Genomic DNA, 22015 nt, shown 5'->3' with positions numbered 1-22015 from the left:
ACAATTATTTTCACCGACCGCCAAAAAGTTTCCAAAAACAACGCGACTTTCCAAGAACTCAAATCTTACTAAAACTGAATTGGGCGGTGTTGAAAGCATATTTTGTAATTTTAGAATCTTCTAATTAGAAAGTTGCAAATTAGTATTAAAATTTATTGAATTTTTCTAAGTTTCGCAGAAAGTTTAGAAATTTGTTTTCTTTATGTTTTTTCCTGTAGCATTAACCTTGTTATTATAAAAAATTAGCGAAAAGAAATTAAAATAAAAACTTTTCATTTATTGCCCAAAATTGTCTGTGCCAATACTTTTTTTCGTCACTGTACATACTTACAATTCGAAAATATATGAAATTGAAAGTAAACAAATTTTTCTTGATACCTCATTTCGCTTAAATTTAAAGTCTGTTAAGAAACACCAGGCATGACTAACGGGTAATGAAACCGCGTGAGGCTTCGACCCAATCAGAAGCAAATAATACCAATTTTCTCTCGGGTTATAAAATGCGAGCCAAGATTCTTCAATTCTACCTCATCATCATCCTGGCCGGTAATTCCCCCAGGAGTCCACCGGCGACTCGACTGGTGTCTACGTTGGCGTGAAAAAAATATTGGGGTTCACGAGTTGCAAGTGCCAATAGAGAAGAGAAGAAGACAAATATGTATGTGAGGAGTTTATAGTGAAGAAAATGTAAATAACGCTGGCGCTCTGAGTTTATGAAATTGGAGCGTTAAAAAAAATATCACGCCTCAGAGAGAGAATGTCAGGGACTTTTACTTCTACTGATGGCTTTAGAGTAGAAACCAGTCGAATTTTGAAAGTTGATCTACGAGAAAAAAAGTTTGAAACCTCTGATCTAGAGTATGATGACAATTCCAATGGGACAATGTGTGGGAATTTGTCAAAATCTGCACCAAAACTGTGAGCTGTAGCCTTTAAAGCTTGCGATGTGCGATAAAGTTTTCCCTTTGTTACGAACGCCTAGCGAAGATAGATGGTAGATTTCTGACGCGGGGAAAGACTTTTGGCTCTTCTTCTTCACCTTTACGAGAACAAGCGATGTATGATTCCCGCTAACGGGTTCCACTTTGGGCTCGGTTAGCAATTAAAGCTTTGTCCTTTCTCGGTGGACAAAACTTACCCGTCATCATACTCGTACTTTTATATGGCCCAGAAACATAGACGATCTCGAAAAAAAAATGAAAATGCTTTTGGAGCTCAATCGAAAACTTTGGAAAAACCAATTGCAGAAGGACTTGTTTGCACTACGGATGCACAGCTGGTAATCTGGGAAAGGAGAAAGGTAACAGGCGAAGATTTTGGGATTCGACCCAAACCGACGGACGCTTGTAGAGCCAAACATGAGCCAGACGAAGCTTCGCCTTTGCTGGCATTGGGTATGAGGTATTTGGCAGCGATTTATACTTATAAGAGCTCTTAAAAATTTACTTCGTCTTATTATTAGATTGTGTAACTATGTAAATTTAAAGCAGAACAAAAAAGGAACACGGAAACTGTACAGTGGACGAAGTGTATTCAGAGTGCGGTTTTCTGTAAGCATTGTGGTTCTTTCTGATTTAAAAAAAAAGAAGCTTTATGCAGGCGCATACAGCTACGAAGCCTAATGAGTGCATACGAATATTAAAATATTCTTTTAAGTTGTAAACGACGCTTCGACTTAGCAAAAATGTAGAATAAGAAACCGCGGCTAAGTCTGAAAAAAAACTATTTTGGGATTTTATGATAGTTTTGAGGTGTTTCCTACACTTAGGATTTAATTTTTCCATCTTACATGTTCACATACGATCATGAAGGTAATCTTCGCCTACCGATGCCACGTTGATTTACCCAAACTGAAATATTGAAAGCAATTCATCCAAGCAAAACTGAGTAAGAAATACTTGTGCCATGCTTAAGTTCCGCTACACTAGGCACATGGAGTGCGCAAACAAATTCAGGTAGGTTAAGTTGTCTGCGTGCAGATAAGGAGGAATTCAAACGCCGTGCTTTTGTGATAACAACAATTACAACAAAAGCATAGTAAACTACATACATATCGCACTCCAAGCCTCTTCTCAAAAAAAAAAAACAACTGAAGCGTGCAATGAAACTAAGGCTCTGCAACGCCGCATTGCTTTCTAACGCTACGCCAACGGCACTCATGGCCCAATACACAAAGAAAATACATACATACATACATATATTATAAAAGTGAATTGGTGGAAATGTAGATGAATATGGTGGATAGATATCATAGTGAAAGAATGCGAACGCACCGCGAAAAAGTTACACACAGAAATGTTGATGGCACACACCAAAATACCTCCAACCGCACAAGCGCAGATAAGAAGTAATGTATGTATGTATGTATGTATGTATATTTAGATGCCACCTGCCTATAGACTTGCCTACTTGGTCGTACCATGCGTTGTTTGTTAATTCCCTGGAATGCCGCAAATCGCGAATTTTCTTCATGAATTGCTGGCTTTGAGTGACAGGCAGGTGTGCCGCCGAGTCATGTTGACTATTGCACGACTGGCTGCTGCTGCTGATGTAGTGCGTTTATGGTGTGAAAATTATGGTGTTGTTGGTTTTCGGTGCTTTTTTTTTTTGTTACTGCCGCTGTTTGACAGCAGCATTACGATTTGTTGGCAGACTAATCATAATTCAAATAGATTTATGTCACTTGCGGATTCAAGGAATACTATCTACTGCACTCTCATTTGTAATGAGATTTCATTTATTTTATCTGAGCCGAGCCGAAGTGTTGTCGATTGCTGTACAAAATTTTGTGGCATTTTCAGGCTTACGGATTTCAGGTATTTAAAGGTTTAAGCTAAATAAATCACAACAGTACTTTATGGTGATAAATTAATTGAATAAATGCACAGATACATATACATACATACTACGTAAGGGTACTGGCTTACAAGCACCTGGATACCATCAGTAGCGGGTTGAGGAAGTCTTTATAAACGTAAAACAACTGCGACCTGGTACACAGGCAAGTCTGTACATACATAAATGCACATGAAATGGAATGGCATATTATTTTATAGGTATAGAAAAAAAATCGAAGGCGAAAACTTGGAATAAAAACTCGCGCGACTCTGCTGACACTGGCATTGCCGAACACTTCCGATATTGCTGATACGCGAGGCACTACCAAATTATGAATAGACACTCCCTCAAAGAATGGGAATGACAAGGTAATGAAAAAAATATATACTTCTCCTACAAATTCTTGCTGTGCTTTGAAAATATTTTGATCGAACTGCTCCTTCGACTGGTGATGGCCATCTGTTTAGAAGCAGCCGAAAAGTTGAACTATGTACTTACGTGTAAAACCGCGAAGATTATGTGAAAAATAAACGAAAGCTGTAAGAGCTTTGCTTGGAACGATTTCAAACCAATAGCCATGGCCAATTGTCACTGTATTTAAGATTTAATTACTGACGAAAGCAAGAAACGGGCGAAAGTGGGAGCCTCAGAATTTCGGCTATGTAGTATTAAATCCATCGCTACCAAGAACTGGAGTGAAATACTTACAGGACACCCCGTTCGGAAAACTGAAGAACGTCTAAAATTTGATACCCAAAACTTTCCTTAGGTTCGCTGAAGGAGTTGATATCAAAGAATGCAATTCGAGACACCATTAGAATCGCCCCTCATTGTCTTTCTTCGCAACTTTCAATTCTTTGGCTTTCATTATTTGGCCCAAGAAATACCGATCATTTTGCAAAATTTTTTTGAGCAGCAAACAACCGTTTATGTTTGCATTTTGTAGTTTGGACATTGTCAATGCAATGAAATGCTTTTGCCTCTGGGATTAATCATGGAACTTTTTCGTACAAATTTTCTAGGTTGGAGCCTTTTGGGATTTTGTGGAGACCTTTCAGGTCCAAAATGCATACATTCAAATATAAGTCCCTAACCCTTTAAAATTATCACTGCTCCTGTTGGAATCGGTTTGTACTAACTATTCTGTATATAGTACTACATATGTAAGAAGTATGTATGTATGTACTTTTGTAGGCTACTCATCACACTAGAGCTGTCAAAATATCGACGATACTATCGGTAGTAGCGATAGTCTGGTTATTTGAAATAACTATCGATTGTTTTAGTATCGTTTCAGTGATAGTGTATTCTCTTTCCTAGTGCTTTTGACATTTGCACGTATTGGTTCAAAGAGAAAAAAACTTGGCAGCATTATTTCATGAACGAACGAATAATGATCACCCATTACATACATACATACACCCATACATTGCCGTCTTAAGAGCGTGTCAAATGTGGCAATGCAATATGTTTCAAAAGACTGTCAAATTGAGTAATTTCAGAAAGCACTTGCATGAGCTATGGGACCTTGCATGTGAAATGTCTTGCGAAAGAAATTTTTTTTATTTCCGAAAGACGAATTGCAGGGAAAATTTCTGAAATCGCTATTTGACTGTTTACACGGCGAATTTCTAGCAATATTTCTCGATGCTAATATGCAACCGTGAGCCGCTGAAATAAACATAAATATTTATAAAAGCAAGATAACGAAAAATAAATGGATTTTGAAAAGCATATGAAATGTGTCGATAGTCACCCTTAAGACATCGATAGACTTGACTATCGATAGTTTGACAGCTCTACATCACACTGTTGGGTTTTTCACACTTTGCTCATTCTTTGTTGCTTCTAGCTGTTGTGCTCTTCTTCTTGCGCGCTCAATTAATGTCTGTCAATCGCGTGTCTAGTTTGTTTTGTTTTGTTTGATCAAAAATCGACAAACGATTTGCATTTGCCTGAAAATAACTCACCACTCACTGCCATTGAAACACACACATACATACATACATACGCGCGTTGTTCGTCCACTTCGCTGCCTTTTTAGCGCGCAAGCGGCTGAGTAGTCCCTGTAGGGCAAACCTTTATTATCCAACTAGTGCCGTTCTATTGGATTCTGAACGAACTCGAAACTGCCTTAAGTATGTGCGGAGGTAGTTTATTAGCATTTCTATTTTGTCTTATCCCAGTAGTTCTGCTGGTGGCAAGAGGCGACTAAACACGCTATGAGATGGTCTGCGCATTGCACAGTGGTATAGTCCCATAAATTTTTGGGAAAGAATTGGAAGCAATCGGCGTAGAACCTAAATTTTCCCTATGTAACATTTATGGACATAAAAAAAAAAATTAAAAATTCGCGTGATCGATTTATTTTAAAACATACCTCCCATACAAACCTAACCTCAAAAATGCCTTAAAATCCCTAAAAAGCATACAAATGAATATATGACTCCGAAATTTTGTCCAACTATTTCTAATAACGTTATGTGTTAACGTGTGTCAAAAATTGGGCGTAATCGGTTCATTGCAAAGCATACCACACCCATACAAACCTAACCTCAAACATGCCTTAAAAAGACCTTAAAAAGCGGACCGATGAAAATATTATTCCGAAAATTCGTCCATATATTGGTAATAATTTTATAACTAAGCATCCCAAAAATGGGAGTAATCGGTTTATTTTAAAACACACACCTACCATACAAACTTAACCTCAAAATGCTTTAAAAATACAATAATCGCATAACTATTACGCGACGTTACGTTAAATGTCGCAAATACGAGGATAGTTTTTTTTCAGAAATTAATAGAAAATATTCTAGTCGTTAATTTTTTTATTGTAAGATAGCTAAGTAGACGAAGGAAACGTAGTTTTTGTCCATCAAAAGTGTTAAAGTTAGCATTTATAAAGTTTCATTTTTGTCTGCTTATATTTATTGAGATATTTTGTCGATTGTCCTGATGTTTTCACTATTTTGTCTAGTAAGTGCTATATTTTCATATGAACCTACAACAAAAACAATAAAAGCAAACATTAAAAGAAAACCCATTGCTTAATTGAACAAGTAGTTTAACAAATTTTAATAGAATAAAATTCATCTGATTTTTGTTGCTTTTATTTTGCATAAAACTGCGAATTTCGTACAAAATTAATGCGAAATTTTCTTATTCAAATATCACTTTGTTAGGTGAAACCACTGAAATATAAAAATTGAATATTCAAAAAAATTAATTTTTTCTGCGGAAATACCACTGTGCATCGCGGCGAAAGTATCTGCGAGGCGCAGGTATACTGTGTGGTATATTTAGCCTATTAGACGCTACGAAACTTCGAAGATAAAGGCCGCAAACTGGGCTAAAACCCAAATTACGTTTTTCCTGCAGGGATCGTATCGGTTTGTTGATGTGTTCGTTCATGTGAGCATAGCTGCCCTGACAGCCTTTCGTCTGCGTCGATTAGGCTGTCAAAATTTTGCACTCACCGACAGCAGTGCTTGTTGGCCGTCAGATCTGATGAACTACTCACTTGGAAACTCAATTTTCGCGCCGGTTTTTAGCTTGCATTTTTTTTTTTAACTTGCTTAGCACTTTTGAAATTCTTGCTGTGTTTGCTCCTCGACAGGTGAGTGGATATGCAAAGTCGAGAAATGGAACAGAAAAAATTGAAAATTTGGCATTGGATTAACTGAAAGCAAATCATTTTTACATACATACATATTTAGATATATTCGTACATTCTGGTCGTAACAAATCGACAGATTCAGCATATCTAACCTATCTTTGGGAAATTCGATTTGCTTTATAAATTCAAAAAAAAATACAATCGCATAGAAAAATTTTTGGTATGCAGTTTGTAGCTTATTAAATTTAAAGTGCAAATTTCGCTAGAAAATCGCGTTGATTTTAAAAAATTTTTTTGCTGACGGTGCTGTGCATTTTCTTCCATATAAAGAAGCTCGACAATTTTGTTTGTATGGGAGAAAATGCCTAGCACCGTTAGCAAAACAAATTATCAAAAGTCAGCACGATTTTCTAGCGTTTTGGAATTTGCACTTTAACCCATTAAATTTTATTAGCAATAAAACTGCATACCCAAAATTTGTCTAAAAATTCTGAATTAAAAGTTTAAAATTTTTGGAGTTTGAAATGTAGATTTATATGGCGCTGGTTATGTAATGTGCTAGGATTTTATAAAAAAAAATATAGACATTAAATAAACATAAGAAAAATAGCCAGAACTAGTCAAAATATCACTTGCCTTAATCAGCTGACCACAAGTGTATATTTATTGCAACGTTTTCAAGAAGTTAATACTCAATTATAATTGAAACTCTTACATTTGTAAAACTAAACATGTTTCCGAGTGTTTTGATGCGCTTATTGTGGCTCGATTCCATAACAGCGCACACATATGCATACGTCCAAATGTATTTATTTACATATTTTAAAATAACCACAAAAACCACTAAACAAAATAACTAAAGTTTGGCAAAGCTCTCTGTTATGATAATACCCACCAAATATATGATGGAAAATTTGTGCAAAAACCGCAAAAACAAAGTGCAAAATTATTGTATTCAATAGCAACAACAACAACATTACTAGAATTTTGTCACCCACTAATAGGCGAGATTGGAAAATTTTAATGAAAAATTCAGCAACTGTCAAGCGAATGAAGCATGTTGGGCGGCTAGTCAACGACACCGTCATCGTCATCGTCGCTGGCGCCCACGCAAAACTGTCAGCATAGTACCTATACAATAACAACAGCCATTATTAAATTGGCAAAATTGAAAAGTTTGTAAAATGCGAAAATTGGCATGAAATATTGAATTCTACAAATGTACATACATTAATGCTACAAGTAAATAATCGAAAGATGTACCTGCTTACTTTAATATGATTGTTTAGCAGGGTTGCCAACTTTGCATTCCTTAAACTGGGACGAACATAGTAAATCTGTTTATTTGCTCGCCCGCAGATGCACGAGCGAGCCCAATTTGTGTTTCTTTTGTTGGTTCTTGGGCTGTTGAGAGCCACTTTGAGCGAGTAATATTTGCTTCTCACTAGCCCGTTGTCGGTCGCACTATTATTGCGGACGAGTTTGTGAAAACTGTCAAACTGCCCGAAGAAGAGGAAAAATTTTAATCATAAAAATTTTAGCTAATAAACATGTGCATATTTACCTACATAGATGTTTTGAAAAGTGAGAAAATATCAAGTGAACCATTAGTTCAACGTTATTGTGTTTGCTGCCGCTCAAATCTTAAACTTATAATTTTGTGCGATTTGACGTTTAGAGCCGCCCTTCCGTATCAACATGAAATTATGTCGGTGGCTGGTCTGAGGTCTTAGTTTCGGTCCCGAAAATGGGTTTTTGCGATCGCGTACTTAGAAAGATAGATATTTGAATACGACTAGGTAGGTCTATTGCTCCCTCAGCTCATCACAGTACCTAACCTAAGCCCTAGATGCTTCAGAAATTTCAGAATTGATCCAGAGGGTTGAGAGAGTATGTGGTACTCTCTTGGCCATAAATTTAGTACTTACGCTCATTTGCCCAAAACTAGCCCGAAAATTTAAAAAATCAAATTATCTGTTTTTACAGGGTGCCGAAAAAATCGTTTTCTTGGAACAAATTTAACTTTTTTTGATGCATACATCGTGATACGGTCTAATGTACTTAAATATTCGTACTTATGCGATGTTTTCAAATTTTGTTTCATGTAACCGAGTAGTAGATAAATTGTCACGTAATATAAGTAGGGGTAATGATTGTTTCGCAAGAGACATGTGCGCCTTACACTTATTTGTGTGTTTATGTAAAAAAAAAAAATTACTCTGCAGGGAAAGCTTCTAAGGGTGCGAACAGAGTGGCCGCTTGTTGCCGAGCCGAGCCGACTGACGCTTATTGCGAGAACTTGTTCATGCGAGAAACAAGTTTGAGTGTGCATAGTGGATGCGAGAATCAGCGCTGATATTTTATCTATTATTTGTGTTTTATGTATGTTTGTATGCATTTGGGTTTGTTGTTCATTCGTGTTTGTGAAATTGAAGTGAAAAGATATGGATTCGTCAGATGATGAGTATTTAGCTTCGGCTACTGTTTTAAAGTATTTTATCAATAAAAAATCATTTGGAAAACATCCAATAAATGATAAACGAAGTGAATTTGGAGAATTTCATCACTTATATAGTGATTTAAAATAAATAAATAAAAAAATAAATAAAAAAGATTTTTTAATAACAATAATTTATTTATTAGGTTTTTCTTATGTATTTTATATTAATCGAAAAATTTTTTTTATAATTTTTATTTTATTTTTATTATGTTTTTTAATTTTTTATATGTATATTTTATTTACTTCTTTTATTACATTTTTTTTTAAATTTTGTTTATGTTTTTTTTTTAATTTTTTTACTATTGTTATAATTTTATTTAATTTTTATTATTTATTTGAATTTTTATTTTTTTGTTTAATTTTTATTTTATTTTTTAATTTTTATTTTATTTTTAAATTTTATTATTTTTTTAATTTTTTGATTGCATGTTTTATTAACTTTTTCTTAAATTTTTGTTTTTAATTTTTTTTTATGTTTTCCAAACAAGTTGAAATCATAACAACATAACATAAACAATGTTTTCGGCGCTGAAATACGCTTTGGAACTGTTTTCTCGCATTCAATCAGCTTTGCGCTCTGACCAGCTCGGCGCCCACTATGACCTGTTCGCGCTTATTTGTACTAATTTGTATAGTACCAGTTTTCTCGCATTGGTTCTCGCAATAAGCGTCAGTCGGCTCGGCTCGGCAACAAGCGGCCACTCTGTTCGCGCCCTAATTGTTGTGAACTATGCAGAATGCTACCAGTTTGCGTTTCAGCCCAACTAATTCAAATTCTATCCCTTTTCAATGTTAGCGACAGATGTTTTTAAAACATGGCGGTGTCACACGAGATTTCAATTGTCCGCTCCTGCATCAGCCTACCTACTAGTAGAAGTAATAGTCGTCGTATACATACTAATTAACGGGATAGTTCATTTCGCTTGCGGCGCTTCAATAGTCGCGATGGCCGACAGAGCTTAGGCACTAACGTGACATTCCCGAGATCCGAGAATCGATGCTCAGTATCGGAAATTTTTTTCTCTTTTTAAGGTATTTTTTTATTGAAAATTTAATACAACTTTTAAATAAAATTTTTTTAAAAAGAAAAATCTTTTGGTTTTGGAATTTCAGTGTAATTTTATGGTAACGTTATTTATTTGATTTTTTTCTCAAGTTTGAAATGGTAGACGTTGCTGATAAGTGATTCGCAATTGTCGATCTGACAGGCCTCGACAGGCTTTGGCTCATACTAGTTAATGAAGTGGTATTTTTACCGACTGGTTTGGCTTTTCACTGCAGGGTAGTTAGCTTATGTGTTACTAAGTGCGCGGAAGTGGCGAGCGCCTTTGTTAAGTTCTTTAAATGATGTATGAATAATGGAAATGTGCGTTGGTGCGTGGATGTACATATGTATCGTCTACGTTTGTTCATATCGGTCTTTGACTCTGTCATTCCAATAATACAAATATTTTGGCGCTTATAATTTTGCCAGATGTTTGGATTTGTGGCGTTCGTTTTTTACACAAATGGAGTGATCTTACATTTTTACGCCGCCTCCGAATGGCAAATGGATTTTATGCGAAACTTTTTCATGTGAGATTTACACTCGGAGGTTTGTCATTCCCTGCCGAGGCGGTCTATTAGAAAAACACTTTTTATAATTTAGTTGCTGACCGGATCCGAGATCGAACCCAGGTCCTGCGAAGTGGTAGTGCGCACCCGCAACTACTCAGCCACAGCGGACGTCCTCGCCGTTCTACTTAGCATAAAATTGCGTACTACGTGCGTTTCTTGCAATATAATCGTTCCTAGTGAGTAATTTCGAGAGCGATATGACATTATATTACAGGGAGCTCTCTTTCAAGATGTGATATATTGGCAAGGGATAGAAAATGTGGCCAGGTTGAAATTCCGAATTTTTATGAAACAATTTTTCGTGCTTTTCTGGGTCAATTCTTGCTCGGTTGGTCAGATTGCTTTGTCATCCTGGTGACAAGACATTGTCAAATCTTAGCTATTTTGAAACCACAAACTCGTACAAACCTACATCGAATTGGCGACTTTGAAGAATCTCAGTTTGTTAAATAGACAGGCATTACTTTGAAATATTCCGCAATTCTGCAGGCATGATAATGATTTAGGAATGTGTTTCTTACGGCCTCCTGAAAAAGCTTGTGCTCTATGGTAGGCTATAAATGGCTTCGGATTGAGCTGCTCAGTGAATCTACCCTTCTTTGATCCATCGGGAAAACAGTCGTGCCCTCTTAGTATTTGGTTTCTCCCCGATTACACTCACCAGATCTTTGGATTGAAGTAGTCGATAAGCAGCGCTTTTATACCAGATGGGAGTCTATTTAGGATATCGTTATGTCTGGGTGGACTTTGTTTTCAATAACCTTCGATAAAAATATTCGGCAGTAATAACATCAAGCAGAAACATTCGGAGCCTCTTTTGCTCAGGATCTCAGTGCTCCCGTTACTCTGAATTCCGCAAAGTTTTTAAGGACGTAATCTTGGTTGGAGCTGGTCGATCTAGAGTCTTGTAAATAAATTCATTGTATAATTTTTGACTTCCAACTTTATCTGTTGGTTAGCATTTTTTGGCAGCATAAAAGTCAAACGACTCTTCCCTTGCTTGCTCCTCAATGCCAAGCCTCCAAAAAAATTCTGGGATCCAGAGCAACTCCAAGATATTTCACCCGAATAACCGAAGGGAATTGGTCATATGCAAGTGTAGCTACATCTTCGACGTAAGCCAAATTTCATTGTCCTCTTTTCCAGTTTTTTTTTATTTACAGAATCATCTTCGATCTGCTCTGTTTTACAGTCTCTGCTGCGTAAGGGATATTCCCTTTAACAATTAATCCCAAGGTGTACACATTGAATAATCGCATACTTAATAGGGAATAATAAGGTGAGACCAAAGATCTCTTCTATCAATGCTTGTAGCGCATCTACGAGCGCTATGCAAACACGATATCAAAGTCGTGCACAAAGCAGGGAAAGACGAATACTTCCTCTGCGATGGAGAAGAACTTGACTTCACTTGTCGTCAAATGACATCAAAGACAAACGACTGGCATGCTTTATTTTACTCGGCCAATATTACTTTGTAGTTTACAGCGCCTAACAAGAAATAGAAGGAAATTAGCTTTTCCCAGAAATATACATATTTTACTATTAATTTAGAAATAATGACTAGTTTCTCATACATAGCAATATATACCATCGCGTCTTCACTTTGACGTCAATGAATGCCTTCCAAGCACCTGGTGGGCATGCCAGACATATTTCCATCCAAATAGCAGGAATATCACCGCAAATGTTTTCCCTCTTAACCGGCACCCAGTACACCCTCTCAAACGCTGCGAGCATCCTACTGAACACCAAATCATTGATGTGATATATGATATCTCACTTTGATAGCGTGGTACAATGTTGCCAGAGTGACAGTTGAGGGCCAAAAATGTCAACCGCATAAAACGTCGAAATTTTGCATATCAAAGCTGCGACATCGAGCGATGAATAACGGTAGGGGGTGGAGCGGGTGGGATACGGCTCAAGTGGTGGCGTAGTATAAATAGCTTAACGAGAAAGTAGCAGATCACGATGACAGTTTTAAAATGTGTACCATACACAGGCACACACACACGCACACATCGCCATGCTTTGTGCGCAACTATTTATGGTATCCGACAGGAAAAATGTCGCCAAATGGTTTACAAATGAAAATTGTTGGAAGACAAGCATTTAGGTATTTAGGGACAGGTTAGCGAAGGTGGGTTGCGGTGTTAGCTAAATGCTTCTAACCGACGACGCTAATGCAATGTTTTTTCTTCTTTTGTTTTTGCATTAATATTGCTTACTAAGGAGCTTGAACGGTTGCACAAATTGCCTGCACAGCAAATAAATAGAAGGAAAAAATGACGAATGCACTCAAATCCATTAAATGCTCGCTACATTTATTTTCAAAATATTTTTACATACTAACGTTACTACATACATATGTACATACATTCATATACATATGCGCCAACACTAAATATATATATAAAATCTTAGTCTCTACACAATTATTGTTTTACAGTTTGCCAATTAAATCGATCACAAATTTCTGCATCACTTCAAGTAAAAATACACATTTTCCAGGTTTATTGGCACTGCGGTCAGTTTTTCTTAGCTAGAATATTTCCTTAAATTATATTATTGATGTTGTTTTTGTTTTATTTTATATTAGTGGAAGCACATCAAAGAAGCCATCCATGATATAGTGGCTGTTGGTTGCTTCCATTTCGACATAATTCCGCTCGCCTTCTTGCCACTGTACTTATCACAGGCAGCGCCGCTCGCAGGCTTCCTTTGTGCAAAAACGATTCCGATTGCCATAGCAGCCTTTGTAGTTGAATTTTTTGCAAACTCCTTTATCGAAAAACCAGCGCGTCTGTGTGGTGGAGTGCTGGTTTTTGTTGCAGAAATAGCCTTCATTCTGACCCATATAGCAATTCACTTGATCTGTGCGGGAGAAAAATGAGGCAAAGGAGAGGAGTGTAATGTTAATTAATATTTACCAATTAAAATGCTTATTTTGCAATCACAGTGATTTCAGTATTTATTAATATTTATTAATGCTGTGTGCTTGCCTTTCATTGCTGTTAAGCGAAAGAAACTCTCCTTTCTGTGTAGGCCAGAGAGAATAGTAATTACTTATTTGATTTATGCCTGAATGACTGAAAAGGATAATTTTTCATTTTAAGTTAGGCAATTAAAAATTAATGCATTGTATTAGTATTCTGGGTGTGTATTACAAAATTATATTTACTGTTTATTTGTTTAATGTTGGTAGCTTTCATTTATTATGTCAGCTCAAAATAGATAAGCTAAAACTGTCGAAGTGGGCCATTTTTCCACGGCAAAAAACGTGGGGGAAAAATCCTGCGGCTCAAGGCCTCGGATACTCAGATGGATATATACCCTCATTGCTAAACGTACGGAGCGGTGGCCTGAGACTCCAACGGCAACCTAGCGACTGTAAAGCCCTCACTCACAAAACCAAAACGTCTTGCTTGTGCATGCAAAACAGTCACGATCTGTACCTACTGGCTCAAAAACTCTCGGAGGCATCGGAGGTGGCATCTTAGCAACAAGATAAAGGACCTCGGTTCTAGTATTAAACAACAGCCGGGCTGCACTCAGGCTACTTCCCTGGCATGAATTCAAATATTAATTAGAACATGAGTGCTAGGCGAGACTAAGTGCCTAAATAAGAGGCAAATAGCTGAACCTTCCTCCTCTGAGTTTCGAGCCACAAAGGCAAAGAGAGCAACCAAGAGGTGGAAATGCTTGCCACGAGTACTGCAGCAATAGGGGACCACACATCATCACAGTAGGGAAGAAAGAGCAATTAGACATAAGTACTGATGCCAAGTCTTTGGGCAGTTCCTGGCATAGAAGCTATTTGGGCTTAAAGACATGACAAGTTTATTAACCGCCCAACCAGCAAATTAGGAATTCTAACAAATTGGAGATTAGGAAGTCACATACATAAACTCGGGGTCTGGTCAATCAACTGAAACTTATGAGGGCATACGATGCAGGAAGGAGAAGGCCGAGAAAATCAGGGACCGAAAATAACAGTTATTTTTTTAACAGTTAAACTTAGTCAAATATTTTTTAAGCTCGAAATAAAAATCCTTTCCTAATAATAAAAAAAATCGCTTATCCAAATTAAACAAGTGTGGTATCAAATGAAAAGCGACTGAAATTTGAACTCGACTCGAATTAAAAAAAATCATAATTTCTTAACTCTTCTTATTGAATAGGGGGTTTTTCTAAAAAGTGTAAAATTATGGATCGTTATTATGAAAACAAAATTCGAAGTCGTTTTTCTCAAGAATTTTTATGAAAAACTGTTAACAGTGCTACAAAAAAAAAAACACGGTGTTCACCCGAAAAAAACTGAGGGAAGGTGTCTTCGGGTACAACATGAAAATAGCTTACTTATAATTTCTGAACCCTCCGCTTTTTCAAGTAAAAAACATTATCTTCTACTTTGCGCCTTTATCTATTAAAATATTTACTATTTTTCGTCTAATTTTAAAAAAGGGGTTTCATATTTTTTTTTTTTTTGCAAGAAAACTTATAACACTTTTTTTGGTACCCTATCCCAATGGTAGTCCATTCTATTGAACAAATTTAAATAATACTATTTATACAGTGGAACTCCAATAAAAATTTTTGATTTTTTTGTAGTCTTTTATGAAGGTATCGCGTTGAAAAGCCACAAGGAATTATGACATGAGCATTGTTAGAAAGTTCTAAATAAATAACGTCGAGAATGAACACTTTTCAAAAATTATTAATAATGTATAGAATTCACAATAACAACCACCCTGTCAATATGGAATGGTGACGAATCAGCCGCACTTGATACGAATAGGTTGAACGAGGTGATGTATAAGCAACAAAAGTTTACTGGCTTTGTTTAGCTCAGTGGTTAGCGTTACTGACTTTGCACATCGATTCCTGCTGAAGTCTAGCGAAGGAAGTCTAATGAGCAGGTATGGTGTTCTCCAATATATCAGCTTTAACTTCTAACGCTTAGACTACTAGTATGTTGCTTTTTCCATTTTCGCTATCAAAAAAAAAAACATGGTTCCAGTTCAGTAGTGACCCGAATTGGTCTACTGCCAAGTAAATCCTTTCAAAAAATAAAAAAATTAAAAATATCTGTAATTCTACTCAAAAGCCAACCAAATTTTGACATTCAACTAAGGTAATTTGGCAAACATAAGCACCAATAATGGTCTTTGTGACTTGAAATTTCTTTTTGTATTTTTATAACTGCAATAAATTATATATTAATATTTAAATATTTCTTGCCTTGAACTATTAAAATAAAACTTTTATTACCAACCCAGTTTCCACATTAAATATCCGCGTGCATTTGCTATAAAACTATCTGGAACCTATCATAAAACATTTATAATAAATAAGAGAAAGCATTTTAGGCTGCCTGATAGAGATTACAGTTTTTTTCATTATATTAAAATAAGTTCTCATCACTTTCCAATTATGTTCTTGACACAGTTTCAGAAATTCTGACAGATGCGCAATTGCCATAGAAAAACACTAAGTAAATATATCTAAGCAAATAAAAAGAGGGTGCCACAAAATTTACGCAAGCTTGGAAATAACGTAAACTTTTTGATTAAAAATTAACCAAGATTAAAAGAATGTTTAGCCCTTTATAGTTTCCAAATAAAACGCAATGCCATACATACTTTTATGTACATGCTTAATTTTTGAATAAAAAATTAAAACTAAAGAACGTTTATTTCTACGTAAGTATGTAAATCTTGCATACATTTTGGGGCACCCTTTTTCCCCAATACAATTCCACCAATAACTAACTATACAGGGCGAAGTGTGCCAAAGATGCATCTGGGCAAAAAGCCATAGGTTTTAATGGATATTCACAAATAATTACGGGTGCGGGAGCGGGAGCGGGCGCGCAACAAGGAAAGAACTTAATATGTTTAAACATATTCAAAACACAACTATAAACAGTATAAATATATTTTTAAGTTAAAACATTTTGTGGTATTTCTTCAGGAAAGCCTAAACGGACAAATTTAAATTTGATTTGTGTGCTTAGTTTACATGGATTTTCCATTATAAGGAAAAATATTTGCCGAAATTTTTGAGAACAAACTAGTTTGACATGAAATATTAAAAACTATCAGAGCAGTTGAAAAACTATAGCGGTTTACTTTGAGAATATTTCAATAAGTAAGTCCACGAACTCTACAGGTCAGACACATACGACACACTCGATCGAGCGGAAAGCGATCAAGGCTGAAGTTGTTTAAGAATAAAAAGCAAAGAAAAGGATTCCAATGCTGGAAGTACATATGTACATATATATATATCGTCGTTTAAAGTAAAAAACCGCGTATCGTAGTTCTGCAAAACCTCGAAACTAACTTTTGTGGAATCAGAGCCGTTGGCGATTGTCTTAAAGCATTGCCAAATATCTTGGTGTAAAATATCCAAAAAAAATTTGGCTTAAAAAACGTTGCCATTCATTCATTTTTGACCGCCACGTATGCGCACATTATTTAATTGCGCAATTTATTTAATTAAAACTGGTTCGAAAATTTTTACAAATTTAGAAATCTAGATAAAAAAATATTCAAAACTTGGCCTCAAATCATAGCTCATGTGGGAATCATTCCCGATTTTTATACTCTATTCCCACCACAGATGAATAATGTACGGTTTCAGAAATTTCAATAGTTCTTTGTCCCTCCAAATTGAATTTTATCGTTTACATGCGTTCACTTTTTAAAATTTACAAAATTGTCAATTCACTTCTCCCAACTGACACAGTAATAATGACAGCACTTCGCCGATTTCGACAAATCAAATTAATGACCATTTGCTTACTCAGTTCCTTGCAATGTGCATTGTGTTCCGCCTGCGTCATTGTGGACATGGCCAACGCCACGCAAATGACAAATGCGATCGCTGTTGAACACATGTCTTGCTTTCTTTCTGTCTCTGTTTGTTTGTTCCAAATCGCCAGACGTCAGGCGTGAGTAATGATGTGGAGCAGCGCTGCGATGATCAGCGATCAGGCAACTGCGGTGCCGACAAAAGAAGCGCCAAGTGGTAAGCAAAAAAAAAAAACCAAATGCAATCAGCAAGGCTCCGCGACGCAAACGCGACTAACGAGGGCGCGAACTGATGACCGACTGACAACCGTGATAGCAGAATTTGGCTAAATGCACTGCACACTTGCTTAGTATTTAAAATATTTAAGTTTTTTTTTTAACTTGGATAATTGAAAATCTCGAACTTTTGTCTGTTCAGTTAATTGCAACACCAGCAACACCACGAACCGCAAAATCTGACCGCCAACTGAGGCGTCCAAGCGGCTGTCTTCCGCTTTTATACAAACGCTATGGCGCTGTTATTGTTGTTGTTGTCGGACATATGGTGCAAAGTGGATGGATATAGCACACATTCCGAGAACGTATCTTAAGTACATACAAGTAATAAGGAAAATTGGAATTTTTCGTTAAGTGTGCTTTCGAAAATTTGAAAATTTTGAAATTTGCCGAATGCCTTTGAAGTGCGATGTGACGAGCATTCAAAGGAAATTGCTTTCGTATTGGGTATGTGTTCGGTGTTGCAAAGTGCTAGAAAATAGTTTGAAGAATGGCATTAAAAAAAAATTAAGTTGAAAAGGCGCACAGCGAATATTAAAAATCTGTCATAGTATTGATGAAAATTTCTCATTGCCGCGCACTCACTTTATGATTAACAAATGTTACTGGAACAAGAAGAATAAGAGGGTTTCTTTCGGCGGTGGTGTGGTGTAGCTTTATAGAATTTACCCAATCTGTTACTGAGTTACCCAGAGTTCAAAAGTCAATTAATAACAATTTTAAGAAGCTACTCAAAACGGATGCTGTGCTCTTTCGCCAAGCGATGCCTGACAGGCTGACACTATTCCAACAAATTTGTTAAATGCCACAAGTCAAGAATAAGTGAACACATATAACCCAAACGTTGTTATAAATTGATTTCTAAATGAAGATTGATTTTGCGGGACAAAAAATGAAAAAGTATAATTAAATTAGCAAAGTTCAGAACAAGCGCCCAGGGAGCAAACACTTCCATTGGATTGTGAAAGGCGTGAAGGGAGGTGTCTAAGTCAGGCACGCTGACCAGTTCGCAAACCAACAGCCTTCGAAATGGATGCACGGACGACACGGATACTCGCCTACAACTACATATGTACATAAAGGCACAGTATGTCTGCCGGACGGTCGGACAGTTAATTGAATGATTCAACTGAAAAAAAAAAAATGTTGTTCAACTTTGGTTTTCCATTTAATCAAACTCAAATAAAAGTCCAGTAATTTTAGATTTTGTTGGGTTCGAAACAGTTTAAAGTTTTCGGTCATACTTGGCTTCAATGTTAATTTTGACTGTTTGCAATGGCTTTGAATACTTTTGATGTGGGCGAGAAAGATTCAATGTCAGGAAGATGTTTGTAAACAAAATTTCTGTGAAAATTGAACTTAAATAAAAAAATATATATATTGGGAGTGAGCACAGAAATGACGTAAATGCGTATAATTAGTTTGGAGAATTAAAGCATATTGTTTGTGATTTGTATAATTAATATTGTTATACTAAAAATTTATGAGGAGATGTGGTGATCCCCGAAATAGCAGTTAAAGATTCTACCGCTTATACTTTGTAGCCTTTTTCATTTTTCCTAGCAAACAAATCGTGGCTGCCGATCTGCGTGTGAAATAAATCTTTTTAGAGAGCATTAAATTTTGGTTAACCGCAGATTTATGCGGATTAAAATATCACAAATTATTTTGAATATTTTAAGAAAACATCTACCATCATTGATTGCAATTCCTCAATTTAAGCTTTTTTTAACAACTTTATTTTAATCAATTAAAGCTTTTATGTATTACAATTATGTATTTACAAGAAATATTTAATGTAGTGTAATACTTAGCTACCTAATATTTTTTTATGTTTTTGCTTACATTTGGAGCAGACAATTTGTACACATCAACAATCTTTGCGATTTGCAGAATTTTCTATGCTTTGATCAAAAATTTCCCTAGCTCATGAATCCACTCACCCAACCTCATATTTGTTAAAGATTTACTCGCGGCGAACTTTATTACCAATTCACACACGCTCAAAGTCTGAAAAAAAACTGGGAAAATTTTCGTAAATTTGCATATTGACATATATATTTTTTTGTCATAAAAAAAAAACATTTTGTCATTTCAGAACTGGACATATACTTTTAATTATTTTAAACTGGAAATACATTTTTGGAAATTTTAAGGCGGACATAAATAAAATCTTTGTATAAAAAAAACAAATACCTATTTTGCTCATTAAAGAGTAGGACAAAAATGTGGCTAAAAAGATTTGTTGGTCATTTAAATTTTTGCTAATATTAAATATAGACTTACATTTTTTGTTCTTTAAAAATGGAAATTTAAAAACTGAGCATACATTTTTGTTAACGTTCGAAGGGGGTCATTTCGGTAATTTAAAAAAACTGAGAAAAGAACACGAAAACTTGACCGTCCTGGTGCAGGGCTGAATAAATGCAACATTTTTTCGAAAAAAGAAAACGCTATAACAATCATAGCCAACAGCAGAGTCAGTGTTGCCACACATGGATTTTTCATACCAAAACTGCTGGATTTTGGTTGGTTGCACACAAAAATAGTTATTTGCGAATAATAGAAAATATGTATCTCCAAACTGATGTCCACCCTTGTCCCATTTACCAAAATAAGGAAAGTCAACTTGACTAGATCCACCTTGGCAGGGACAGAAATTGAGTGCTAAGTAGAGGTGAAGTATCTAGGGATAACTTTGAACAAAAGGCTTAGTTCGAACTCACATCTCTCGAATGTAGCCTTGTTTTTTATGCCTGCCAGACATTTGATGATAAGACTTGGGGAATATCCCCTAAACTAACATTTTGGTCTTTCATTCAATACGGTAGTGGCCAAAAGCTAAGCAAGTAAACCTAGGTGCCACATTGAGCAACTGCACCGACAGGTCCGCGTTTCCATAACAGGAGCTATGCGCATCTTGGTTTCATTACAGGCATTCCTCAGCATGAAAAGTGGAGATCTTGGGGTCATTTGGAGGTTCTTAAGTCGTTCCTGGATGATCCCGAATTATTCTTCAACAAACCCTATAAGGTCAGAACACTTGAAAGGGACTGCCGTGAAGCGATAATATTGATGATTGACGAAGGGTCCCAAGTATAGTATACTGATACATCGAAAACGGACGGCGGGAGTACTGTGGCAGGCCCAATAGTGGCCAAAGGACCTTCAGCCAATCATTGGTAGGTAAATTTACAACGGTTACAGGAAACCGGCATTCAGGATTTCGCGCTCTGAGCAAGACTGATGATTGAAAGCGTTTAAGCAAGCAGAAAACTGTAAATAAAAGCGACGCAAACCGGCAAATAAACCAGCAATGGCTGCGACAGTTCGCTGATGTGGGGTCTAATGGCTTATACTGGTATCTTCAACCGAGGCGCATGTGGGTCGAAGAAACAAACAAACTAAAAAAAAAAACGCAGCAAAAGGGCAACAGCTAGGCTACATATAGCAAAGCGCTGGATTTTCTGGTAGAAATATAGCAGATACGTTTGTAGCTAAATATTTTTGGTACACTTGAGCGTATAAGCGATATTATTGAACAAAAAAAAAAACAAACCCAACTACAAAAGAACGCTGATACTCTTATAGCCAATGGCAATTTAATGTATGTCTTTCAGCTTGTTGCTAATATATGCGAATACTTATTTATGTATGTATGTTTGATGTCACTTCAGTTTCGGTCACGTTTTCGGACTTTCGGACTGTCGGAATAAGAGATCACGAAGCTTTTGAGCGTAGTGCAAAATGTGAGCGTATTGTGCTCGTTTTGCGCACTTTTTCCCTAGAAAAATATAGCACTCGGAAGCTTTTTTTTCGCTCTGTGGATGGCAATCACTTAGAAATTTCCCCATGCAGCTTATTGCTAGTGCGACGAACAACCAACTATTAGTAGTGGCAAGAACGGCGTTGTTAAGTTACTTGCACATGTACTTGCTCGCGTATTACTAAAGAAATACATCAGCCGCTGTAGCTGGTGTCGATTTATCATATAAATATGTATGTACTTATACATACATATATACATAGGTATATAATTACATACATTACTATAGATATATTTATTTGAAATTATTGTAAGAAAGAAATCCAACTAACGGCACTTTTTTTCTTTCCTTTTAAGTAATATTATATGTTGTAAATATTAGAAAAAATTGGACCAGAAATACGGATTTTCCAGATATCCTGCGCCTCCTATCAGGCAATGTTTGTTTGGATTAATTCATATTTGTCTTCCATTGTCATCGGGTTCACTTTAGTGGTATCAATCGTTATTTCTTCCTATTAAGTTTCATCAAAAACGTGCAGACTCTTACATGGCAAATAAGAAGTACTATTTCCTGCTCA

At 36.1% G+C, this 22015-nt stretch overlaps 1 protein-coding gene across 1 annotated transcript; it reads right to left on the bottom strand.

Moving 5' to 3' along the window:
- Positions 1-12896: 12896 nt before the first annotated feature.
- LOC118738373 (kunitz/BPTI-like toxin) lies at positions 12897-17819 on the bottom strand. The gene is made up of 2 exons (XM_036469299.1): positions 17385-17819; positions 12897-13451 (listed from the first exon to the last, which is right to left on the bottom strand). Exons 1-2 carry the CDS (start codon positions 17476-17478, stop codon positions 13270-13272), a joined length of 276 nt encoding a protein of 91 aa, XP_036325192.1. The 5' UTR covers positions 17479-17819; the 3' UTR covers positions 12897-13269.
- Positions 17820-22015: the final 4196 nt, after the last annotated feature.

This window comes from Rhagoletis pomonella, unplaced genomic scaffold (assembly GCF_013731165.1).
Source record: "Rhagoletis pomonella isolate Grant_MI unplaced genomic scaffold, Rhpom_1.0 Rhpom_scaffold_00004, whole genome shotgun sequence".
Taxonomy (NCBI): Eukaryota; Metazoa; Arthropoda; class Insecta; order Diptera; family Tephritidae; genus Rhagoletis; species Rhagoletis pomonella.
Note: the sequence above shows the minus strand (reverse complement) of the source record. Positions and strands in the feature narration are given on the sequence as shown.

What these genes read in the sequence shown, in the direction of transcription:
- LOC118738373 (XM_036469299.1), bottom strand. Translation starts at nt 17,478, where the DNA reads ATGTGTTCAACAGCGATCGCATTTGTCATTTGCGTGGCGTTGGCCATG. An exon ending in TGCACATTGCAAGGAACTGA is followed by an intron (nt 13,452 to 17,384) that starts GTAAGCAAATGG and finishes TCTCCCGCACAG; the next exon opens with ATCAAGTGAATTGCTATATG.